We start from the raw sequence: 23181 nt of genomic DNA on the forward strand, positions 1-23181 counted from the left end.
CAGATGTGACAGATAGTGATCTCAGGTTTAGTTAAATTACACAATTTTTTACATTTTATTTTAATCTTAAGTTTTTAAAAGAGACCATTAACACTGTAAATAGTGACTCTTTAGATTGTTTTTTTTTTTTTTTTTTTTTTTTTATTGCAGGTGTAAATGATGCTAAGATTTCATGTAACACTAAACAAACTGAAGATCAGTGGCTAAGAAATATGCCAGGAGCTGCAGAACAGGAAATATGTGCCAATATAAGCACAGGTGAGTGTACATGTGTGTGATGTGTCTGAAGAATACAGGGCACAGGTGAGCATACGTGTGTGATGTGCCTGAAGGATACAGGGCACAGGTGAGTGTACGTGTGTGATGTGTCTGAGGGATACAGGGCACAGGTGAGTGTACGTGTGTGATGTGCCTGAGGGATACAGGGCACAGGTGCCTGAGGGATACAGGGCACAGGTCAGTGTAAGTGTGGGACGTGTCTGAGGGATACAGGGCACAGGTGAGTGTACGTGTGTGATGTGTCTGAGGGATACAGGGCACAGGTGAGTGTACGTGTGTGATGTGTCTGAGGGATACAGGGCACAGGTGAGTGTACGTGTGTGATGTGCCTGAGGGATACAGGGCACAGGTGAGTGTACGTGTGTCATGTAAGGGATTCAGGCCACAGGCGAGTGTACATGTGTGATGTGTCTGAGGGATACAGGGCACAGGTGAGTGTACGTGTGTGATGTGTCTGAGGGATGCAGGCCACAGGTGAGTGTACGTGTGTGTTGTGTCTGTGGGAAACAGGGCACAGGTGAGTGTACGTGTGTGATGTGCCTGAGGGATACAGGGCACAGGTGAGTGTACATGTGTGATGTGTCTGAGGGATACAGGGCACAGGTGAGTGTACATGTGTGATGTGCCTGAGGGATACAGGGCACAGATGAGTGTACATGTGTGATATGTCTGAGGGATACAGGGCACAGATGAGTGTACATGTGTGATGTGTCTGAGGGATACAGGGCACAGGTGAGTGTACATGTGTGATGTGTCTGAGGGATACAGGGCACAGGTGAGTGTACATGTGTGATGTGCCTGAGGGATACAGGGCACAGGTGAGTGTACATGTGTGATGTGTCTGAGGGATACAGGGCACAGGTGAGTGTACATGTGTGATATGTCTGAGGGATACAGGGCACAGGTGAGTGTACATGTGTGATGTGACTGAGGGATACAGTACACAGGCGAGTGTACGTGTGTGATGTGTCTGAGGGATGCAGGGCACAGGTGAGTGTACATGTGTGTTGTGTCTGTGGGAAACAGGGCACAGGTGAGTGTACGTGTGTGATGTGACTGAGGGATACAGGGCACAGACGAGTGTACATGTTTGATGTGTCTGAGGGATGCAGGGCACAGGTGAGTGTACATGTGTGTTGTGTCTGTGGGAAACAGGGCACAGGTGAGTGTACGTGTGTGATGTGTCTGAGGGATACTGGGCACAGGTGAGTGTACGTGTGTGATGTGTCTGAGGGACACAGGGCACAGGTGAGTGTACGTGTGTTGTGTCTGGGAAACGGGGCACAGGTGAGTGTATGCGTGTGATGTGTCAAAGGGACGCAGGTGAGTGTATGTGTGTGACATGTAAGGGACACAGGGCCCAGGTGAGTTTACATATGTGACATTTAAGGGATGCAGGCCACAGGTGAGTGTACATGTGTGATGTGTCTGAGGGACACAGGGCACAGGTGAGTGTATGTGTGTTGTGTCTGGGAAACGGGGCACAGGTGAGTGTGTGCGTGTGATGTGTCAAAGGGACGCAGGTGAGTGTATGTGTGTGACATGTAAGGGACACAGGGCCCAGGTGAGTTTACATATGTGACATTTAAGGGATGCAGGCCACAGGTGAGTGTACATGTGTGATGTGTCTGAGGGATACAGGGCACGGGTGAGTGTACGTATGTGAGGTATCTCAGGAATATAGGGCACAGGTGAGTGTGTGGTTATTAATTAGTTTAAAATATTTTTACTTTATACTAAATATAATTCTAATTTAGTACTAAATCTCTATGGTAAACCACTAAACCAATACAAGTAAGTTGTGAAATAAACACTTTAAAAAGAGTCTCCATTCTTTCCAAACAGTTTATTAGGAAATAGGAATCAATATATGTTACTAATAAGAGAAAGATTTACAGCTATATATACATCTATTTTACTGCAAAACAGTCCAAATAATACAGGGCAACTCTACTACAACCCCAATTTGTGCAACACTGCTAAAATAATCATATGAATATACTTGGCCACATCCTCCAGTGTGTCCACCATCAGCCATCTTTTCAGCAGGAACAAGATAAGAAAAAGAGAGAGGTTTTGGTGTTCTAGTTTTTTTTTATACCCCAATTCAATAGGGAGTGATTTATCAAATGCCATTCAAAGGCTATTGGGAGTGTCCTATTTAGACAGACACTAGGCCAAATAACTACTTGAATATTCAATTTTAAAACCAGCTATGTGAATTGCCAGGTATAAAATCTGTGAGCTATATTTAATATATTCCAGTGATAAAATGTCACCACAGAGTGTACGTGTGTGATTTTTCTGTGGGAAACGGGGCACAGGTGAGTGTACGTGTGTGATGTGTCTGTGGGATACACGGCACAGGTGAGTATACATGTTTAATGTGTCTGTGTAACACAGGGCATAGGTGAGTGTGTGTATGTGAGGTGAGTGTACATGTGTGATATGTCTATGGGAAATAGGGCACAGGTGAGTGTACGTGTGTGATGTGTCTGAGGGACACAGGGCACAGGTGAGTGTATGTGTGTGATGTGTCTGATGTGTGACATGTAAGGGGCACAGGTGAGTGTACGTGTGTGACATGTAAGGGACGCAGGGCACAGGTGGTACGTGTGTGACATGTAAGGGACGCAGGGCACAGGTGGTACGTGTGTGACATGTAAGGGACGCAGGCCACAGGTAAGTGTATGTGTTTGATGTGTCTGAGGGACACAGGGCACTGGTGAGTGTACGTGTGTGACATGTAGGGGACACAGGTTAGTGTACATGTGTGTGAGGTGTCTGAGGGACACAAGGCACAGGTGAGTGTATGTGTGTGATGTGTCTGAGGGACACAAGACACAGGTGAGTGTACGTGTGTGACATGTAAGGGATGCAGGCCATAGGTGAGTGTAGGTGTGTGATGTGTCTGTGGGAAACGGAGCACCGGTGAGTACATGTGTGTGATGTGTCTGAAAGACACAGGTGAGTGTATGTGTGTGACATGTAAGGGACCCAGGGCACCAGTGAGTGTATACGTGTGTGACCAGTAAGGGGCACAGGTGAGTGTACATGTGTGTGAGGTGTCTGGGGGACGCAGGTCACAGGCGAGTGTACTTGTGTGACATGTAAAGGATGCAGGCCATAGGTGAGTGTATGTGTATGATATATCTGAGGAATACAGGGCATAGGTTAGTGTACGTGTGTGATGTGGCTGAGGGACACAGGTGAGTTTATGTGTGTGACATGTAAGGGGCACAGGTGAGTGTACGTGTGTGATGTATCTATGGGAAACAGGGCACAGGTGAGTGAACGTGTGTTATGTGTCTGATGGACACAGGTATGTGTATGTGTGTGACATGTAAGGGGCACAGAGCACAGGTAAGTGTACATGTGTGACATGTAAGGGCACAGGTGAGTGTATGTGTGTGATGTGTTTGAGGGACACAGGGCACTGGTGAGTGTACGTGTGTGACATGTAAGGGGCACAGGTTAGTGTACATGTGTATGAGGTGTCTGAGGGACACAAGGCACAGATGAGTGTACGTGTGTGACATGTAAGGGACACAGGGTACAGGTGAGTGTACATGTGTGATATGTAAGGGACCCAGGGCACATGTGAGTGTATGTGTTATGTGTCTGAGGGACACAAGGCACAGTTGGGTGTATATGTGTGACATGTAAGGGACACAGGGCACAGATGAGTGTACGTGTGTGACATGTAAGGGATGCAGGCCACAGGTGAGTGTACGTGTGTGACATGTAAGGGACGCAGGGCACAGGTGAGTGTACATGTGTGAGGTGTCCGAGGGACACAGGGCACAGGTGAGTGTACGTGTGTGACATGTAAGGGACACTTGGCACAGGTGAGTGTACGTGTGTGACATGTAAGGGATGCAGGCCACAGGTGAGTGTACATGTGTGACATGTAAGGGATGCAGGCCACAGGTGAGTGTACGTGTGTGATGTGTCTATGGGACACAGGTGAATATTTGTGATGTGTCTGAGGGACACAGGTGAGTGTACTTGTGTGACATGTAAGGGGCACAGGTGTGTGTGACATGTAATGGACACTTGGCACAGGTGAGTGTACTTGTGTGACATGTAAGGGATGCAGGCCACAGGTGAGTGTACTTGTGTGGCATGTAAGGGATGCAGGCCACAGGTGAGTGTATGTGTGTGATGTGTCTGTGGGAAACAGGGCACAGGTGAGTGTATGTGTGTGACATGTCTCTGTGAAACAGTGCCCAGGTGAGTGTACTTGTGTGATGTGTCTGTGGGAAACAGGGCGCAGGTGAGTGTACGTGTGTGATGTGTCTCAGGGACACAGGGCACTGGTGAGTGTACGTGTGTGACATGTAAGGGGCACAGGTTAGTGTACATGTGTATGAGGTGTCTGAGGGACACAAGGCACAGATGAGTGTACGTGTGTGACATGTAAGGGACACAGGGTACAGGTGAGTGTACATGTGTGATATGTAAGGGACCCAGGGCACATGTGAGTGTATGTGTTATGTGTCTGAGGGACACAAGGCACAGTTGGGTGTATATGTGTGACATGTAAGGGACACAGGGCACAGATGAGTGTACGTGTGTGACATGTAAGGGATGCAGGCCACAGGTGAGTGTACGTGTGTGACATGTAAGGGACGCAGGGCACAGGTGAGTGTACATGTGTGAGGTGTCCGAGGGACACAGGGCACAGGTGAGTGTACGTGTGTGACATGTAAGGGACACTTGGCACAGGTGAGTGTACGTGTGTGACATGTAAGGGATGCAGGCCACAGGTGAGTGTACATGTGTGACATGTAAGGGATGCAGGCCACAGGTGAGTGTACGTGTGTGATGTGTCTATGGGACACAGGTGAATATTTGTGATGTGTCTGAGGGACACAGGTGAGTGTACTTGTGTGACATGTAAGGGGCACAGGTGTGTGTGACATGTAATGGACACTTGGCACAGGTGAGTGTACTTGTGTGACATGTAAGGGATGCAGGCCACAGGTGAGTGTACTTGTGTGGCATGTAAGGGATGCAGGCCACAGGTGAGTGTATGTGTGTGATGTGTCTGTGGGAAACAGGGCACAGGTGAGTGTATGTGTGTGACATGTCTCTGTGAAACAGTGCCCAGGTGAGTGTACTTGTGTGATGTGTCTGTGGGAAACAGGGCGCAGGTGAGTGTACGTGTGTGATGTGTCTCAGGGACACAGGGCACAGGTGAGTGTACATGTGTGAAGGACACAGGTGAGTGAAAGTAGGTGACATGTAAGGGACACAGGGCACAGGTAAGTGTACGTATGTGACATGTCTCTGTGAAACAGGGCACAGGTAAGTGTATTTGTCTCACTTTTAGAGCCACTACTCCCGCCTAATAAAACACATAGATGGAAACTCACCTGTTATTTGTGGTGATTGTGATATAACTTATGTAGTGCTAAATTCTAAATACAATGAATGCAAAAGACTGAACACTGCTTCAGCACAAAGATATGAAATGGCTCAGCACTTAAAATTTCCATAATGTCTATTCATTTTCCTCCTTTATTTAAAAAGTAGAAAATACTTTTGTCTTGAACTATATAAATTCCTTTATATATTTGCTGTTTCTATCATATCACTGTGGTACATTCTCTCACCCAGGCAATACATGTTAACATAATTAAATGGACTATAGTGAGATTTTAATAAGCAATGGAAAACGTATGTTGTTTTTAAACCTTGTAATAAGTCTCACATAGGAATTCTGATTGGTTACAATGAGGCTGTATTTGCAGCTAGTAAAGTAACTTATCTAACTCGCTTTACTGCTTGACACATCGATTTACTGTTGTGCTAATGTCATTATATGTAATGTTTCTTACTGATGTGACTGCTAGTGATGAAGGCTGAGGCGTATTTAACTTAAATTACACAAATTTTCACATTCAGTTTTAAATGATTTTTTGAAAAGAGACGACAGAAATTGTAAATAGCGATTTATTTTTTTAAGATGAAAAAGATGCTAAGATTTCATGTAACACAGAAGAAACAGAAGATCAGTGGCTAAGAAATATGCCAGAACCATCAGTGCAGGAAATATGTAACAATATAAATACAGGTGTGTGTGTGTGACATGTCTGAGGGACACAGGGTGCAAGTGAGTGTACATGTCTGATGTTTATGTACACTAATAAAGTTTATTTTGCATATTATATATTACCTTTTATATAAAATGATAATCTGGTCTTCATTACAAGTAAAGAATATATAGCGTAAATCCAACATTCGAAAAAAAATAAAACTAAATCTTTTGTAGTTGGCTCGTGAGTGAGATTCTTCTCTCTGATGAAGATTTTGTATATTGCGTTGACATACTGGGGTGATTTTCTAAAGTCATCCTTGTTTTAACCACAAGCACATGAGCAGTAGTTATAAAGATTAATTTATGGTTAAAATAATCACTAAAAGTTTCTGTGAACACAACTTTAAAAGAACTAGATACATTAGATAGAAAAACATTAATTTCAACTAAGTTCAGTCTTTGACTTAGTGTGAATTCTCAGAAATAGTCCCTAACTTCCAGTAAACTGTCCTTAAGCCTTTGCATGGAAGCTGGGATAGGTCTAGTTTTCACAGTGTCTACTACAAGTGTAGGGGACTGACTAAATCAGAACAGTTTATATGTTTTAATGATACAATAATTATGTAATTAATAACATTTACTCCTATTCTGTTTCTTATTGACAGGTGAATTCACAAACGGCAATAATCCTAGTCATGATCAGAGTTCAGATGCTTCTTTACTTCTTCTGCAAAATCAAAGAAGCCACGTGGGAAATTTACATCTTTATAAACATCTAAATATTCATAGAGGAGAAAAGCCATTTTCCTGTCCTATATGTGGGAAATTTTTTAACCATAAAAAAAATCTTGTTGCTCATCGGAAAATACATAGAGCAAAAAAAGGATTTTTATGTTCGGACTGTGGGAAATATTGTGCTCAGAAATCACATCTTATTGATCATCAGAAAATTCACACAGGAGAAAAAGCATTTTCCTGTTTTACTCTGAAATCAACTCTTATTACGCATCAGAAAATTCATACTGGGGAGAAAGCATTTTCATGTTCTGACTGTGGGAAATGTTTTACTCTGAAATCACATCTTCATAGCCATCAGAAAGTTCATACAGGGGAGAAACCATTTTCATGTTCTGACTGTGGGAAATGTTTTACTCTGAAATCAACTCTTATTATGCATCAGAAAATTCATACAGGAGAAAAAGCATTTTCATGTTCTTACTGTGGGAAATGTTTTACTCAGAAATCAAATCTTATGACGCATCAGAAAATTCATACTGGGGAGAAAGCATTTTCATGTTCTGACTGTGGAAAATGTTTTACCCAGAAAATTGCTCTTAATAAGCATCAGAAAACTCATACTGGGGAGAAAGCATTTTCATGTTCTGACTGTGGAAAATGTTTTACTCTGAAATCAAATCTTAATAGGCATCAGAAAATTCATACAGGAGAGAAAGCATTTTCATGTTCTGACTGGGAAATGGTTTACTCAGAAATCAACTCTTCTTAGCAATCAGAAAATTCATACAGGGGAGAAAGGATTTTCATGTTCTAAATGCGGAAAATGTTTTACTCTGAAAACAACTCTTATTAACCATCAGAAAACTCATATTATAAGAAATCAGAGTTTAACCTCCTAAGTACAGAGGGTGGTATGTAGTTGTCACCCACACAATACCAAGTACTGATGATGACTGCATGTGACCCCCTAGAGCATGCAGTTTTATGAGGTGACCCCAGGGTGGATGTGATTTAAATCAAATTGATTTAAATCACTAGTCAGTAGGATTACATTAATAATAACAATATAAATAGTTTTATTTAACTAAAACAATAACATTATTTTTTATTTTTAATGCTTGCCCCTCCCTGCCCCTCACACTTAGGTCCTTGTGCAGATCTATTACATTACAAACAATCTTCTATTCAGTGAACTTCCTGAAACTTAGTATGTGTTGATTCGGTGTACATAGATTTGCAGGGGAGCAATGACATTAAAGGAAAATAGTCAAATAGTCAATAAGTCAAAATTAAACTTTCATGATTCAGAAAGAACATTACATTTTTAATAGTTTTCTAATTGACTTCTCTTATCTAATTCTTGATATCCATTGTTGAAAAGCCTGCATAGGTAGACTCACTCAGATGTAATGTACTACTGTGAGCTAGCCTGTTGTCACTGTCTCATCCATTGTATTCAGATAGGCCCCAGTAGAGCATTGCTCTCCTTCAACTAAGGATTCCAAGAGAATGAAGATAATCTAATAGAAGTAAATCTGAAAATGGTATGTTCTATCTGAAACCCAAAAGTTATCTTTCATGATTATGGTCTATTTATCAACTCTATGTTAATTTCTCCTACATTGGTGTGTCCGGTCCACGGCTTCATCCTTACTTGTGGGATATTCTCATTCCCTACAGGAAGTGGCAAAGAGAACACACAGCAGAGCTGTCCATATAGCTCTGGCTCCTCCCCCCAGTCATTCTCTTTGCCGCTCTGAATAACGGGTGGAAGGTGAACGTAGAAAAAAGTTCTCTGTCTCCGGTCACAAGGGTTCCCTTCCTGGGAACAATAATAGACTGGGTAGAAATGAAAATCTTTCTGACGGAAGTCAGGAAGTCAAAACTTTCAAATGCTCGTCGAGTTCTTCATGCCATTCCTCAGCCTTCTGTGGCTCAGTGCATGGAGGTAATCGGTCTAATGGTTGCGGCAATGGACATAGTCCCTTTTGCCAGAATTCATCTTAGACCATTGCAACTGTGCATGCACAAGCAGTGGAATGAGGATTATGCAGATTTGTCCCCCCAGATACAAATGGACCAGAAAACCAGAGACTCGCTCCTCTGGCGGTTGTCTCAGGATCACCTGTCTCAGGGAATGAGTTTCCGCAGCCCAGTGTGGATCATTGTCACGACCGACGCCAGTCTCTTAGGATGGGGCGCCGTCTGGGACTCCCTGAAAGCTCAGGGTTTATGGTCTCGGGAAGAATCTCTTCTCCCGATAAACATTTTGGAACTGAGAGCGATATTCAATGCGCTCCTGGCTTGGCCTCAACTAGCGGAGGCCAAATTCATAAGATTTCAGTCAGACATCATGACGACTGTAGCGTACATCAATCATCAGGGAGGAACAAAGAGTTCCCTGGCGATGAGAGAAGTATCCAAGATCATCAAATGGGCGGAGGATCACTCCTGCCATCTATCTGAAATTCACATCTCAGGAGTAGACTACTGGGAGGCGGATTATCTGAGTCGTCAGACTTTCCATCCAGGGGAGTGGGAACTTCACCCGGAGGTTTTTGCCCAGTTAACTCAACTATGGGGCATTCCAGATCTGGATCTGATGGCGTCACGTCAGAACTTCAAGGTTCCACGCTACGGGTCCAGGGATCCCAAGGCGACATTGGTAGATGCCTTAGTGACGCCTTAGTCGTTCAATCTATTCTCCTCCCCAGGCTAGTAGCCAGGATCAAACAGGAGAAGGCTTCGGTAATTCTAATAGCTCCTGCGTGGCCACGCAGGACTTGGTATGCAGACCTGGTGAATATGTCATCGGCTCCACCATGGAAGCTACCTTTGAGACAGGACCTTCTAGTACAAGGTCCATTCGAACATTCAAACCTAGTTTCTCTGCAACTGACTGCTTGGAGATTGAACGCTTGATTCTATCTAAGCGTGGGTTTTCGGAATCAGTTATAGATACTCTGGTTCAGGCTAGAAAGCCTGTAACCAGGAGAATTTACCATAAGATATGGCAGAAATATCTCCATTGGTGCGAATCCAAGGGTTACTCATGGAGTAAAATTAGGATTCCAAGGATTTTTTTCCTTTCTCCAAGAGGGATTGGAGAAAGGTCTGTTAGCTAGTTCTTTAAAAGGACAGATATCTGCTCTGTCTGTCTTGTTGCACAAACGTCTGGCAGCCGTGCCAGATGTTCAGGCGTTCGTACAGGCGTTAGTCAGAATCAAGCCTGTCTACAGACCTGTGACTCCTCCATGGAGTCTAACTTTAGTTCTTTCAGTTCTTCATGGGGTTCCGTTTGAACCTTTACTTTCCATAGATATTAAGTTACTATCTTGGAAAGTTTTGTTTTTGGTTGTTATTTCTTCTGCTAGAAGAGTTTCTGAATTGTCTGCTTTGCAGTGTAATTCACCCTATCTGGTGTTTCATACAGATAAGGTAGTTTTATGTACCAAGCCTGGTTTTCTTCCAATAGGAATATTAACCAGGAAATTGTTGTTCCTTCTCTGTGTCCTTATCCAGTTTCTAAAAAGGAACGTTTGTTACACAATCTAGACGTGATTCGTGCTTTAAAATTCTATCTAGAAGCAACAAAGGATTTCAGACAGACATCTTCTTTGTTGTCTATTCTGGTAAGAGAAGAGGTCAGAAAGCTACTGCTACCTCTCTTTCCTTCTGGCTAAAAAGCATCATCCGATTGGCTTATGAGACTGCTGGACGGCAGCCTCCTGAACAAATGGGCTTTCAAGAACAAGGCTTCTGTTGAACAGATCTGTATGGCAGCGACTTGGTCTTCACTGCATACATTTGCAAAATTTTACAAATTCGATACTTTTGCTTCTTCGGAGGCTATTTTTGGGAGAAAGGTTTTCCAAGCAGTGGTGCCTTCCGTTTAGGTTACCTGACTTGTTCCCTCCCTTCATCCGTGTCCTAAAGCTTTGGTATTGGTTCCCACAAGTAAGGATGAAGCCGTGGACCGGACACACCAATGTAGGAGAAAACAGAATTTATGTTTACCTGATAAATTTCTTTCTCCTACGGTGTGTCCGGTCCACGGCCCGCCCTGGCATTTAGTCAGGTTTAACATTTTTATTTTGTTGTATACTACAGTCACCACTGCACCCTATGGTTCTCCTTTTTCTCCTAACCATCGGTCGAATGACTGGGGGGCGGAGCCAGAGGGGGAGCTATATGGACAGCTCTGCTGTGTGTTCTCTTTGCCACTTCCTGTAGGGAATGAGAATATCCCACAAGTAAGGATGAAGCAGTGGACCGGACACACCGTAGGAGAAAGAAATTTATCAGGTAAACATAAATTCTGTTTTTATAACATTTTGCTGTGAAGAAGGGGCACGTTATTTATGCAGATAGAATTCACAGTTCAGTGAAGTTGATTGAATGGCGCTTCACTTTACTGATGGATAATGACCCAAAAACTTAAGGCAGAAAGACCCATGAACAAACAATAACTGACAACAGCTGCAGTAAAGGCCTGGCAAAGCATTACAAAGGGGGAAACCCAGCATTTGATGAACTTCCAGACTTTAAGCAGTCATTGCCTACAGATTCTCGACAAAGTATTAAAAATGAACATTTTATTAATGATTGTGTTAATTTGTCCAATTACATTTGAGCCCCTGAAATAAGATGACTGTATGAAAATGGTTGCAATTCCTAATCGTTTCATATAGTATTTTTGTTCAACCCCTTGAATTAAAGATAAAAGCCTCCACTTAAATTGCATCTCGGTTGTTTCATTTCAAATACATTGAGGTGGCATACAGAGCCAGAATTATAAAATTGTGTGTCCAATTATTTACAGACCTAACTGTATATACATGATTATATATAGGTATAGATATACACACACATATATATATATATATATACATACATTTAAATATACTTAGAACATATTCTGCTATGTGCAGAAAATTGGAATGTGAAAGATTTACAGTAAATACAAAGTATAAGACTAATAAAATGAACATTGCATAAATATTGTTTTTCATGTTTTCAGCTACTTAATTGCAAAGGGCTCTAATGCGTATATATATATATATATATATATATATATATATGTGTGTGTGTGTGTGTGTGTGTGTATATACAGTATCTCACAAAAGTGAGTATACCCCTCACATTTTTGTAAATATTTTATTATATATTTTCATGTAACAACACTGAATAAATTACATTTTGCTACAATGTAAAGTAGTGAGTGTACAGCCTGTATAACAGTGTAAATTTGCTGTCCCCTCAAAATAACTCAACACACAGCCATTAATGTCTAAACCTTTGGCAACAAAAGTGAGTACACCCCTAAGTGAAAATGTCCAAATTGGGCCTAATTAGCCATTTTCCCTCCCCGGTGTCATGTGACTCGTTAGTGTTACAAGGTCTCAAGTGTGAATGGGGAGCAGGTGTGTTATCGCTCTCACACTCTCATGCTGGTCACTGGAAGTTCAACATGCCACCTCATGGCAAATAACTCTGAGGATCTGAAAAAAAGAATTTTTGCTCTAGATAAAGATGGGCTAGGCTATAAGAAGATTGCCAAGACCCTGAAACTGAGCTGCAGCGCGGTGGGCAAGACCATACAGCGGTTTTACACGACAGGTTCCACTTAGAACAAGCTTCGCCATGGTCGACCAAAGAAGTTGAGTGCACCTGCTTAGCGTCATACCCAGAGGTTTTCTTTGGGAAATATACGTATGAGTGCTACCAACATTGCTGCAGAGGTTGAAGGGGTCGGGGGGGTCAACCTGTCAGTGCTCGGACCATACGCCGCACACTGCATCAAATTGGTCTGCATGGCTGTTGTCCCAGAAGGAAGCCTCTTCTAAAGATGATGCACAAGAAAGCCTGCAAACAGTTTGCTGAAGACAAGCAGGCTAAGGACATGGATTTCTGGAACCATTTCCTGTGGTCCAATGAGACCAATATAAACTTATTTGGTTCAGATGGTGTCAAGCATGTGTGGTGGCAACCAGGTGAGGAGTACAAAGACAAGTGTGTCTTGCTTACAGTCAAGCATGGTGGTGGGAGTGTCATAGTCTGGGCCTGCATGAGGGCTGCCGGCACTGGGGAGCTACAGTTCATTAAGGGAACCATGAATGCCAATATGTACTGTGACATACTGAAGCAGAGAATGATCCCCTCCCTTCGGAGACTGGGCAGCGGGGCAGAATTCCAACATGATAAACGACAGCTAAAGAAGCTGAGGGTAAAGGTGATGGACTGGTCAAGCATGTCTTCAGACCTAAACCCTATTGAGCATGTGTGGGGCATCCTCAAATGGAAGGTGGGGGAGCGCAAGGTTTCTAACATCCACCAGCTCTGTGATGTCGTCATGGAGAGGTGGCAACCTGAGAAGCTCTTGTGAACTCCATGCCCAAGAGGGTTAAGGCAGTGCTGGAAAATAATAGTGGCCACACAAAATATTGACATTTTGGGCCGAATTTGGACATTTTCACTTAGGGGTTTACTCACTTTTATGGTTATTATGAGATTATGAGTGTAACTGTACTTTGTAATGTATTTTTGATGTGCTTTGTTAAGTTAACCACGGCTCGGAGATTGCGGTAATGTTTCTAGTGTAAATCGCTAGGAACAACTTTCCTATGTACTACTGTTATCTAATTCGCTATGTTCTCTTGGTATCCTTTGTTGAAAACATTCCTAGGTAGACTCTGGAGCAGCAACGCACTACTGGGAGCTAGCTGCTAATTGGTGGCTGCATGCCCAATGTGTTAAGCTAGCTCCCAGTAGTGCATTGCTGCTCCTGAGTCTACCTAGGAATGTTTTCAACAAAGGATACCAAGAGAATGAATTTGATAATAGAAGTTGTATAAAATTGTGTGTTCCATCTGAATCATAACAGAAACATTTGGGGTTTATGTCCATTAAAGGTCTATTTCTCAACTTTGTTTATTCTGTAACATTTTTGCTCTGAAGAAGAGGATTGTTATTTCTGAAGACAGATTCACAGTTTTTAATAATTAATAAATATCCTTATTAATAAATAATTAATAACCTTTGGAATATTTTGTATCTTAAAGGGGCAGTAAACCTAAACAATAATGTTATATAATTCTGCACATAGTGCAGAACTATATAACATTACTTTAGTGTCAACTCTATACTTCAAAGTATTTGAAAGATTTTTAATGCTTAAGTAGAAATTTGTAGAACGCCACTCCTGGCTCTACTGAGCGGGTCTGGTCTTTTCAGAAGCGCATCGCGGCATGCTGTCTAGTCACAGCTGGCCCGATCGCGCTATTAAACTCACTTAGCTCGCTCCCACCCTGGTCTAGTAGCGGGAGCGAGCTACATTGAGTTTAATGATGCGTTCGGGCCGGCTGTGACTAGACAGCATACTGCGATGCGCTTCTAAAAAGACCAGACCCGCTCAGTAGAGCCAGGAGCGGCGTTCTACAAATTTCTACTTTGGCATTAAAAATCTTTCAAGTACTTTGAAGTATAAAGTTGGCACTAAATTAATGTTATATAATTCTGCAGAGGAGGTAGGACTTAGTAAATATTTTTTATTTCTTTGTGCAATTTCAGATTGTAACTTCAGTGTGGTTGTAGTTGTATGGTGGGGCCAGGGGTCCATAAAATCAAATTTTCCTCCTCAATATACAAATGGTAGGTGCCCTTTTGGCAGATATAAGTTTTTTTTTTTAAATTAATATATATATATGTTAATTACATTCCAGTTTACTGCCCCTTTATGCAAGGACTTTCCAGATGCAAGGAGGTATTTTTTCTAAGATTTTTACATCTACATAAAATGTTATACTCTCAGACTAAGATTGCTCAGTGTTTGAAATGAGACAGGTTAACTTAACACTGTTCAGTTTACACTACAGCTGACTTAATTTTGAAATACATACAAACAAGCCTAAATCCTGCATTTAACCAGATCTAATGGTATGAGTACAGCAGCTTATGGTTCCACCAAGACTAAATAGATTACGGCATTTTCAAAATCCATAAGTACAGCTGACAGATGGGAACATTTGAAGTGGTGCTCTTGGTTGGGGAAAATGGGGAAAAAACAAACATATGTCAACCTTTCAAAAGTACTTTTCTTCATCTAGCCATCTACCCAGATCATTAATGTACAATTTTGAATTCACAGAATTATTTTTGTTTGCACATTTACAAATATGATTCTTTAAAAAGTGATCTCTTAATTTCTGCAATTTTTTTTTCATGCATGTCACACACTGTTGATTTAGGGGATGCAATGAGCAGAAAATTTACCTCCTGTGAGTGTTTCTGTGTTTATGTATTTTTGCTTTTGTTTGTGTCTCTATGAGTATGTATGTATTTTTATTCTGTGGGTCTCTCTGTGAGGGTGGGTGTGTATGTCTTTGTGCATTTTCTGTGGATGTATGTGAGGGTGTATGCGTATGTCTTAGTGCTTTTTCTATGGGTGTCTCTGTGAGAGTGGGTGTGTATGTCTTTGTGTGTTTTCTGTGGATGTCTCAGTGAGGGTAGGTGTGTATGTATGTCTTTGTGTGTTTTATGTGGTTGTGTGTGTGTGTGTGTGTGGCTTTGTGTGTTTTCTGAGGCTGTCTCTGTTGGTGTTTCCTTGGGTGTATGTGTAAGTTTGAGTTTGTGTGTGTGTCCATTGTCTGTTCCTTTTTAGGACATTTTGACCGTACTACTGATTATTCACATCTTTCTACAGACTTTGAGACTAATGAGACCTTTCCGGAAGTCACCAATCCATCATTTAACCTTTAAATTATTGTTTAGGCAGTTCAGGCCCCTTCCTTTCAGCCACTGCATGCTGTTGTCATCATTTAGTTGGCATCTTCCTTGACAAAAAGATAATCAGAACTCCATATTTTGTTTTGTAAATCTCCTTTTCTCTTGCAAGATGTATCGAGTCCACAGATTCATCCATACTTGTGGTGATATTCTCCTTCCTAACAGGAAGTGGCAAAGAGAGCACCCACATCAGAGCTGTCTATATAGCTCCTCCCTTAGCTCCGCCCCCCCTGTCATTCTCTTTGCCTGCTTAACTGCTAGGACAGGCCAAGAAGCCTGCAGCTGCCTCAAAGACAGCATGAAGGGGTAGCCCCCGATCCGGGACCGGATCTAGTAGGGGGCAGACTCTCTCTCTTCGCTCAGGCTTGGGCAAGAGATGTTCATGATTCCTGGGCTTTAGAAATCGTGCACCAGGGATATCTTCTGGACTTCAAATATCCCCCCAAGGGGGAGATTTCACATTTCTCAATTGTCTGCAAACCAGACAAAGAGAGAGGCGTTCTTATGCTGTGTAGAAGACCTACATACCATGGGAGTAATCCGCCCAGTTCCAAAGGCGGAACAAGGGCTAGGGTTTTACTCAAACCTGTTTGTGGTTCCCAAAAAAGAGGGAACTTTCAGACCAATCTTGGATCTCAAAATTCTAAACAAGTTCCTCAGAGTACCATCATTCAAGATGGAGACTATTCGGACTATTCTACCTCTGATCCAGGAGGGTCAATATATGACTACCGTGGACTTAAAGGATGCGTATTTACACATCCCTATTCAAAGAGATCATCATCAGTTCCTCAGATTTGCCTTTCTGGACAGGCATTACCAGTTTGTGGCCCTTCCCTTCTGGTTGGCTACGGCTCTCAGAATTTTCACAAAGGTGCTAGGGTCCCTGTTGGCGGTTCTAAGACCGCGGGGCATAGCAGTGGCGCCTTATCTAGATGACATCTTAATTCAGGCGTCAACTTTCCAACTAACCAAGTCTCACACGGACATCGTGTTGGCTTTTCTGAGATCTCACGGGTGGAAGGTGAACATACAAAAGAGTTCTCTCTTCCCTCTCACAAGAGTTTCCTTCCTAGGGACTCTGATAGACTCGGTAGAAATGAAAATATTTCTGACGGAGGTCAGAAAATCAAAACTCTTAACCACTTGCCGAGCTCTTCATTCCATTCCTTGGCCACCAGTGGCTCAGTGTATGGAGGTAATCGGACTCATGGTAGCGGCAATGGACATAGTTCTTTTTGCCCGCCTACACCTCAGACCACTACAACTATGCATGCTCAAACAGTGGAATGGGGATTATGCAGATTTATCTCCTCAAATACATCTGGATCAGGAGACCAGAGATTCTCTTTTCTGGTGGTTGTCTCAGGACCACCTGTCTCAGGGAATGTGTTTCCGCAGGCCAGAGTGGCTCATAGTAATGACAGATGCCAGCCTGCTGGGCTGGGGTGCAGTCTGGAACTCACTGAAAGCACAGGGCTTATGGTCTCGGGAGGAAACTCTCCTCCCGATAAACATTCTAGAACTGAGAGCGATATTGAATGCGCTTCAGGCGTGGCCTCAGCTAGCTGCGGCCAAATTCATCAGATTTCAGTCGGACAACATCAAGACTGTAGCTTATATCAATCATCAAGGAGGAACACAGAGTTCTCTAGCGATGATGGAGGTAACCAAAATAATCCGATGGGCAGAGACTCACTCTTGCCATCTTTCATCAATCCATATCCCAGGGGTAGAGAACTGGGAGGCGGATTTCCTAAGTCGACAGACTTTTCATCCGGGGGAGTGGGAGCTCCATCCGGAAGTATTTGCCCAGCTGACTCCGCTATGGGGCACACCAGAATTGGATCTGATGGCGTCCCGTCAGAACGCCAAACTTCTGGTCCAGGTCCCGGGATCCCCAGGCAGTACTGATAGATGCTCTAGCAGTGCCCTGGTCCTTCAACCTGGCCTATGTATTTCCACCTTTTTCCTCTCCTTCCACGTCTGGTTGCCAGAATTAAGCAGGAGAGAGCTTTGGTGATTTTGATAGCACCTGCGTGGCCACGCAGGACTTAGTATGCAGACCTGGTGGACAAGTCATCTGTTCCACCGTGGACTCTGCCGATGAAGCAGGACCTTCTAATCCAAGGTCCATTCAAGCATCCAAATCTAATTTCTCTGCGTCTGACTGCTTGGAGATTGAACGCCTGATTTTATCAAAGCGTGGTTTCTCGGTCATTGATACCCTGATTCAGGCTAGAAAGCCTGTAACCAGGAAAATTTATCATAAGATATGGCGAAAATATCTTTCTTGGTGTGAATCCAAGGGTTACTCATGGAGTAAGATTAGGATTCCTAGGATATTGTCTTTTCTCCAAGAAGGATTGGAGAAGGGATTATCAGCTAGTTCCTTAAAAGGACAGATATCTGCTTTGTCTATTCTTTTACACAAGTGTCTGGCAGATGTCCCAGACATTCAGGCGTTTAGTCAGGCTTTAGTCAGAATCAACGAAAACAAAAGGTTGTTCCATTGGCTTCTGAGTATCCGCGCTGCTATCGGTGACTGAAAGAAATTATAACATTTGCTCTCACCTCTATTCGTTTCTTCCGTCTATCCTATCCTATGGCGGGTCAGACTTGGCGAACAGTTGTCCAGGCAATCTTACAGTATGCACCGGTCTTGGCAGCAAAAAAATGCAAGCGTGTACCCGGAGCTCCCTCGGGTTAACCCGGGCCAAACGCCCTGTAGCAGCACACAAAGGCCCTCTCCTTGGCCGAAATGATTAAAAAAATATGTGTTAGAAATGCTGCTTAGGTAAAAAATTGTAGCTTTATTTCGAACAATTAAAACATTAGTGCTATCGTGCAGTAAACTTTAAAAATAGAGAATAATAATGTCACAGAAACAGGCCAGTCTGACGCATTTCGGCTCTTGTGCCTTATTCATAGACTATGTATGCTCAATCTTCCTGTGGAGCTTTAAATGCCCCCTCACAATCTCATTGGTCGCCTGAAGCTGTGAATTAACTACCTCCTCCCTCTTACTTGTCAGACATTGGTTTCAATGGGACTCCCACTACACACCTCTTTATTAGTAATGTCCCGAACTGTTCGCCCGCGAACGGTTCACAGCGAACATAGCTTGTTCGCGTTTGTGGGCGAACACATGGCGATGTTCGATCCGCCCCTATGTGTCATCATTGTGGAAACTTTGACCCTTTATGTCACAGCCGCCTGACACATTAGAGCCAATCAACATCAGACACTCCCTCACAGACCCTCCCAGCTACTCGGAATCCACCATTTTAGACTCATAACGACCTTGCTTTCTTAATGAGAGGACGTGTTGTGTTTTTGCTCCTGACATTAATAGGAAAAACATAGCTAGGCTAGTGTATTTACAGTCCAGAAGGACTCCACTCATCTCTGCTGCAAGCACAGCACCCAAAAAAGCCCTTTTTAGGGCTATATTTCGTGCCGTTTTTTTTTTGTTTGTTTGTTTTTTTTATTAGCATTTGTCTGGCTTTCAGGCTGTGTGTTTAAGGCTCACAGCATATGCTGTGATTACTGCCACCACTGATATCTCCCTAACAACATTAGTTTAAATTTAACTAACCAAGAAATTTAATTATTTTTCTAGTGTAATTTTTTTTTCATTTTCTATCAGGCCAGTGTCACACAGCATATACTCTGGTTCATTGCTCTGTGCCAGCCAGCAGCCACCAGTGTTAATATCCGTTTATAACATTATTTTTAATTTTAAAAAAAAATATATATATTTTGCTAGTGTAATCTAATTACATTTACTATCAGGCCTGTGTCTGTCAGGCTCACTCAGCATTAATATACCTCATTTTTTTTCAGTCTTTTGGTTAATTGGTCTGTGCCAGGCAGCCACCCAGCACTCATATCTATTCTTCTTCACCTGAATTTTAATATAAAAAAAAAAGTTTAAATTGGTTTGCTAGTGTAATCTAATATAATTTTCTATCCGGCCTGTGTGTTTTGCTGACATACAGAGCCTACTGTGTTTACTTGCTGCCCTCCCTAGTCTATGAGCCACGACTCATATGTGTTTAACCTTTTTTTAATTCCCCCCCCAAAAAATAATTTCAATCATTTTTCTAGTGTAATCTAATAGTATTTTCTATCAGGCGTGTGTGTATCCGACTTACAGAGCCTACTGTTTTTAATAGCTGCCCTTCCAAGGCTATCAGCCACGACTCATATGTATGTGCTTAACCTTTTTCTTTAAATTTCCAAAAAAAAGTCTTTAAATCATTATGCTAGTGTAATGAAATTGTATTTTCTATCAGGCCTGTGTCTAACTGTCTATCTGACTTGCACAGCATACTGTTGTTAATTGCTGCCCTACGTAGCAGCCAGCCAGTGCGACCACTCATAGAGTCATATGTGCATTGCACTTCTTAACATAATTTTAATATTAAAGTCTAAAATTTTAAAATATTTTGCTAGTGTAATCTAACTTAATTTTCTAACAGGCCTGTGTTTTTGTCACTTACACAGCATACTGTGTTAAATTGCTGCCCTACCTACCATCCACGACTCATATCTGCCAGCCTGTGTGCCAGGCCCAACTAGCCAATTAGTGTCACCAATCACAATTCTTGTAACAGTATATAAAAAAATAAAAATCATAATTTTTTGGACTGCAAATATTCAGTCTCCTAGTGCCATTGAATTGCATTTACCTCCTGCCTGCCACTGCCAGCCTTTTGTGCCAGGCCGTCTAGCCAACTATTTACACCAATCATAATTGTTGTCACAGACAGTATAGTTACTAATTAAAATTAACAAAATTTTGATTGTTGATCTTAATCCTCAGTTTGCTCGTGCCCTAGAATTGCACTTTTCTACTGCCTTCCAAGCCTGTGTGCCAGGCCTACTTGAAAAATATTTACACCAATCATATTTGTTGTGACAGTATTCTTAATAATTAAAAATTAAAATTGTTGTTAATAGTTGTTGAGAATCCTCAGTTTGCTGGTGCCATTGAATAGCACTTTCCTGCTGCCTTGCAGCCTGCTGTGAGCCAGGCCCACCTAGACAATTGTTGGCAGCAATCATATTTCTTTTAACAGTATTTCAAAAATTGTCAATCATCACTGTTTTGACTGTCAGTAATCAGTCTCCTAGTGTCCTTGAATTGCATCTACCTCCTGCCTGCCAGCCTTTTGTGCCAGGCCGTCTTGCCAACTATTTACACCAATCATAATTTTTGGTCACAGTATAGTTACTAATTAAAATTTAAAAATTCTTGATTGTTGATGATCTTAATCCTCAGTTTGCTCGTGCCCTAGAATTGCACTTTTCTACTGCCTTCCAAGCCTGTGTGCCAGGCCTACTTGAAAAATATTTACACCAATCATATTTGTTGTGACAGTATTCTTAATAATTAAAAATTAAAATTGTTGTTAATAGTTGTTGAGAATCCTCAGTTTGCTGGTGCCATTGAATAGCACTTTCCTGCTGCCTTGCAGCCTGCTGTGAGCCAGGCCCACCTAGACAATTGTTGCCAGCAATCATATTTCTTTTAACAGTATTGCAAAAATTGTCAATCATCACTGTTTTGACTGTCAGTAATCAGTCTCCTAGTGTCCTTGAATTGCATCTACCTCCTGCCTGCCAGCCTTTTGTGCCAGGCCGTCTTGCCAACTATTTACACCAATCATAATTTTTGGTCACAGTATAGTTACTAATTAAAATTAAAAACTTCTTGATTGTTGATGATATTAATCCTCAGTTTGCTCGTGCCCTAGAATTGCACTTTTCTACTGCCTTCCAAGCCTGTGTGCCAGGCCTACTTGAAAAATATTTACACCAATCATATTTGTTGTGACAGTATTCTTAATAATTAAAAATTAAAATTGTTGTTAATAGTTGTTGAGAATCCTCAGTTTGCTGGTGCCATTGAATAGCACTTTCCTGCTGCCTTGCAGCCTGCTGTGAGCCAGGCCCACCTAGCCAATTGTTGCCAGCAATCATATTTCTTTTAACAGTATTGCAAAAATTGTCAATCATCACTGTTTTGACTGTCAGTAATCAGTCTCCTAGTGTCCTTGAATTGCATTTACCTCCTGCCTGCCAGCCTTTTGTGCCAGGCCGTCTTGCCAACTATTTACACCAATCATAATTGTTGTCACAGTATAGTTACTAATTAAAATAAAAAAATTCTTGATTGTTGATGATCTTAATCCTCAGTTTGCTCGTGCCCTAGAATTGCACTTTTCTACTGCCTTCCAAGCCTGTGTGCCAGGCCTACTTGAAAAATATTTACACCAATCATATTTGTTGTGACAGTATTCTTAATAATTAAAAATTAAAATTGTTGTTAATAGTTGCTGAGAATCCTCAGTTTGCTGGTGCCATTGAATAGCACTTTCCTGCTGCCTTGCAGCCTGCTGTGAGCCAGGCCCACCTAGACAATTGTTGCCAGCAATCATATTTCTTTTAACAGTATTGCAAACATTGTCAATCATCACTGTTTTGACTGTCAGTAATCAGTCTCCTAGTGTCCTTGAATTGCATTTACCTCCTGCCTGCCAGCCTTTTGTGCCAGGCCGTCTTGCCAACTATTTACACCAATCATAATTGTTGTCACAGTATAGTTACTAATTAAAATTAAAAAATTCTTGATTGTTGATGATCTTAATCCTCAGTTTGCTCGTGCCCTAGAATTGCACTTTTTTACTTCCTTGCAAGACTGTGTGGCCAGGCCTACTTGAAAAATATTTACACCAATCATACTTGTTGTGACAGTAGTCTTAATAATTAAAAATTAAAATTTTTGTTAATAGTTGTTGTGAATCCTCAGTTTGCTGGTGCCATTGAATAGCACTTTCCTCCTGCCTTGCAGCCTGCTGTGAGCCAGGCCCACCTAGCCATTTGTTGCCAGCAATCATATTTCTTTTAACAGTATTGCAAAAATTGTCAATCATCACTGTTTTGACTGTCAGTAATCAGTCTCCTAGTGTCCTTGAATTGCATTTACCTCCTGCCTGCCAGCCTTTTGTGCCAGGCCATCTTGCCAACTATTTACACCAATCATAATTGTTGTCTACAGTATAGTTACTAATTAAAATTAAAAAATTCTTGATTGTTGATGATCTTAATCCTCAGTTTGCTCGTGCCCTAGAATTGCACTTTTTTACTTCCTTGCAAGACTGTGTGCCAGGCCTACTTGAAAAATATTTACACCAATCATATTTGTTGTGACAGTATTCTTAATAATTAAAAATTAAAATTGTTGTTAATAGTTGTTGTGAATCCTCAGTTTGCTGGTGCCATTGAATAGCACTTTCCTCCTGCCTTGCAGTCTGCTGTGAGCCAGGCCC

The 23181-nt window shown here is 42.0% G+C and overlaps 2 protein-coding genes and 1 long non-coding RNA gene across 2 annotated transcripts in view; 2 read left to right on the plus strand and 1 right to left on the minus strand.

Annotated features, from left to right (window-relative positions):
- The window catches only part of LOC128657275 (oocyte zinc finger protein XlCOF7.1-like), a 79074-nt gene extending 70380 nt beyond the window's left edge, over positions 1 to 8694 (plus strand). The window contains exons 8-9 of the mRNA XM_053711556.1: positions 151 to 258; positions 6988 to 8694. Coding sequence (XP_053567531.1) covers positions 151 to 258; positions 6988 to 7829 — 950 coding nt within the window. The 3' untranslated portion in view covers positions 7830 to 8694. The remainder of the gene's footprint in view (positions 1 to 150; positions 259 to 6987) is intronic.
- The window catches only part of LOC128657274 (gastrula zinc finger protein XlCGF26.1-like), a 422529-nt gene that overhangs the window by 117952 nt on the left and 281396 nt on the right, over positions 1 to 23181 (minus strand).
- LOC128657277 (uncharacterized) lies at positions 8813 to 11798 on the plus strand. The gene is made up of 2 exons (XR_008402100.1): positions 8813 to 10926; positions 11355 to 11798. It is a non-coding gene; the product is annotated as an uncharacterized LOC128657277 (long non-coding RNA).

Source organism: Bombina bombina, chromosome 4 (genome assembly GCF_027579735.1).
Source record: "Bombina bombina isolate aBomBom1 chromosome 4, aBomBom1.pri, whole genome shotgun sequence".
NCBI classification, from domain to species: Eukaryota; Metazoa; Chordata; class Amphibia; order Anura; family Bombinatoridae; genus Bombina; species Bombina bombina.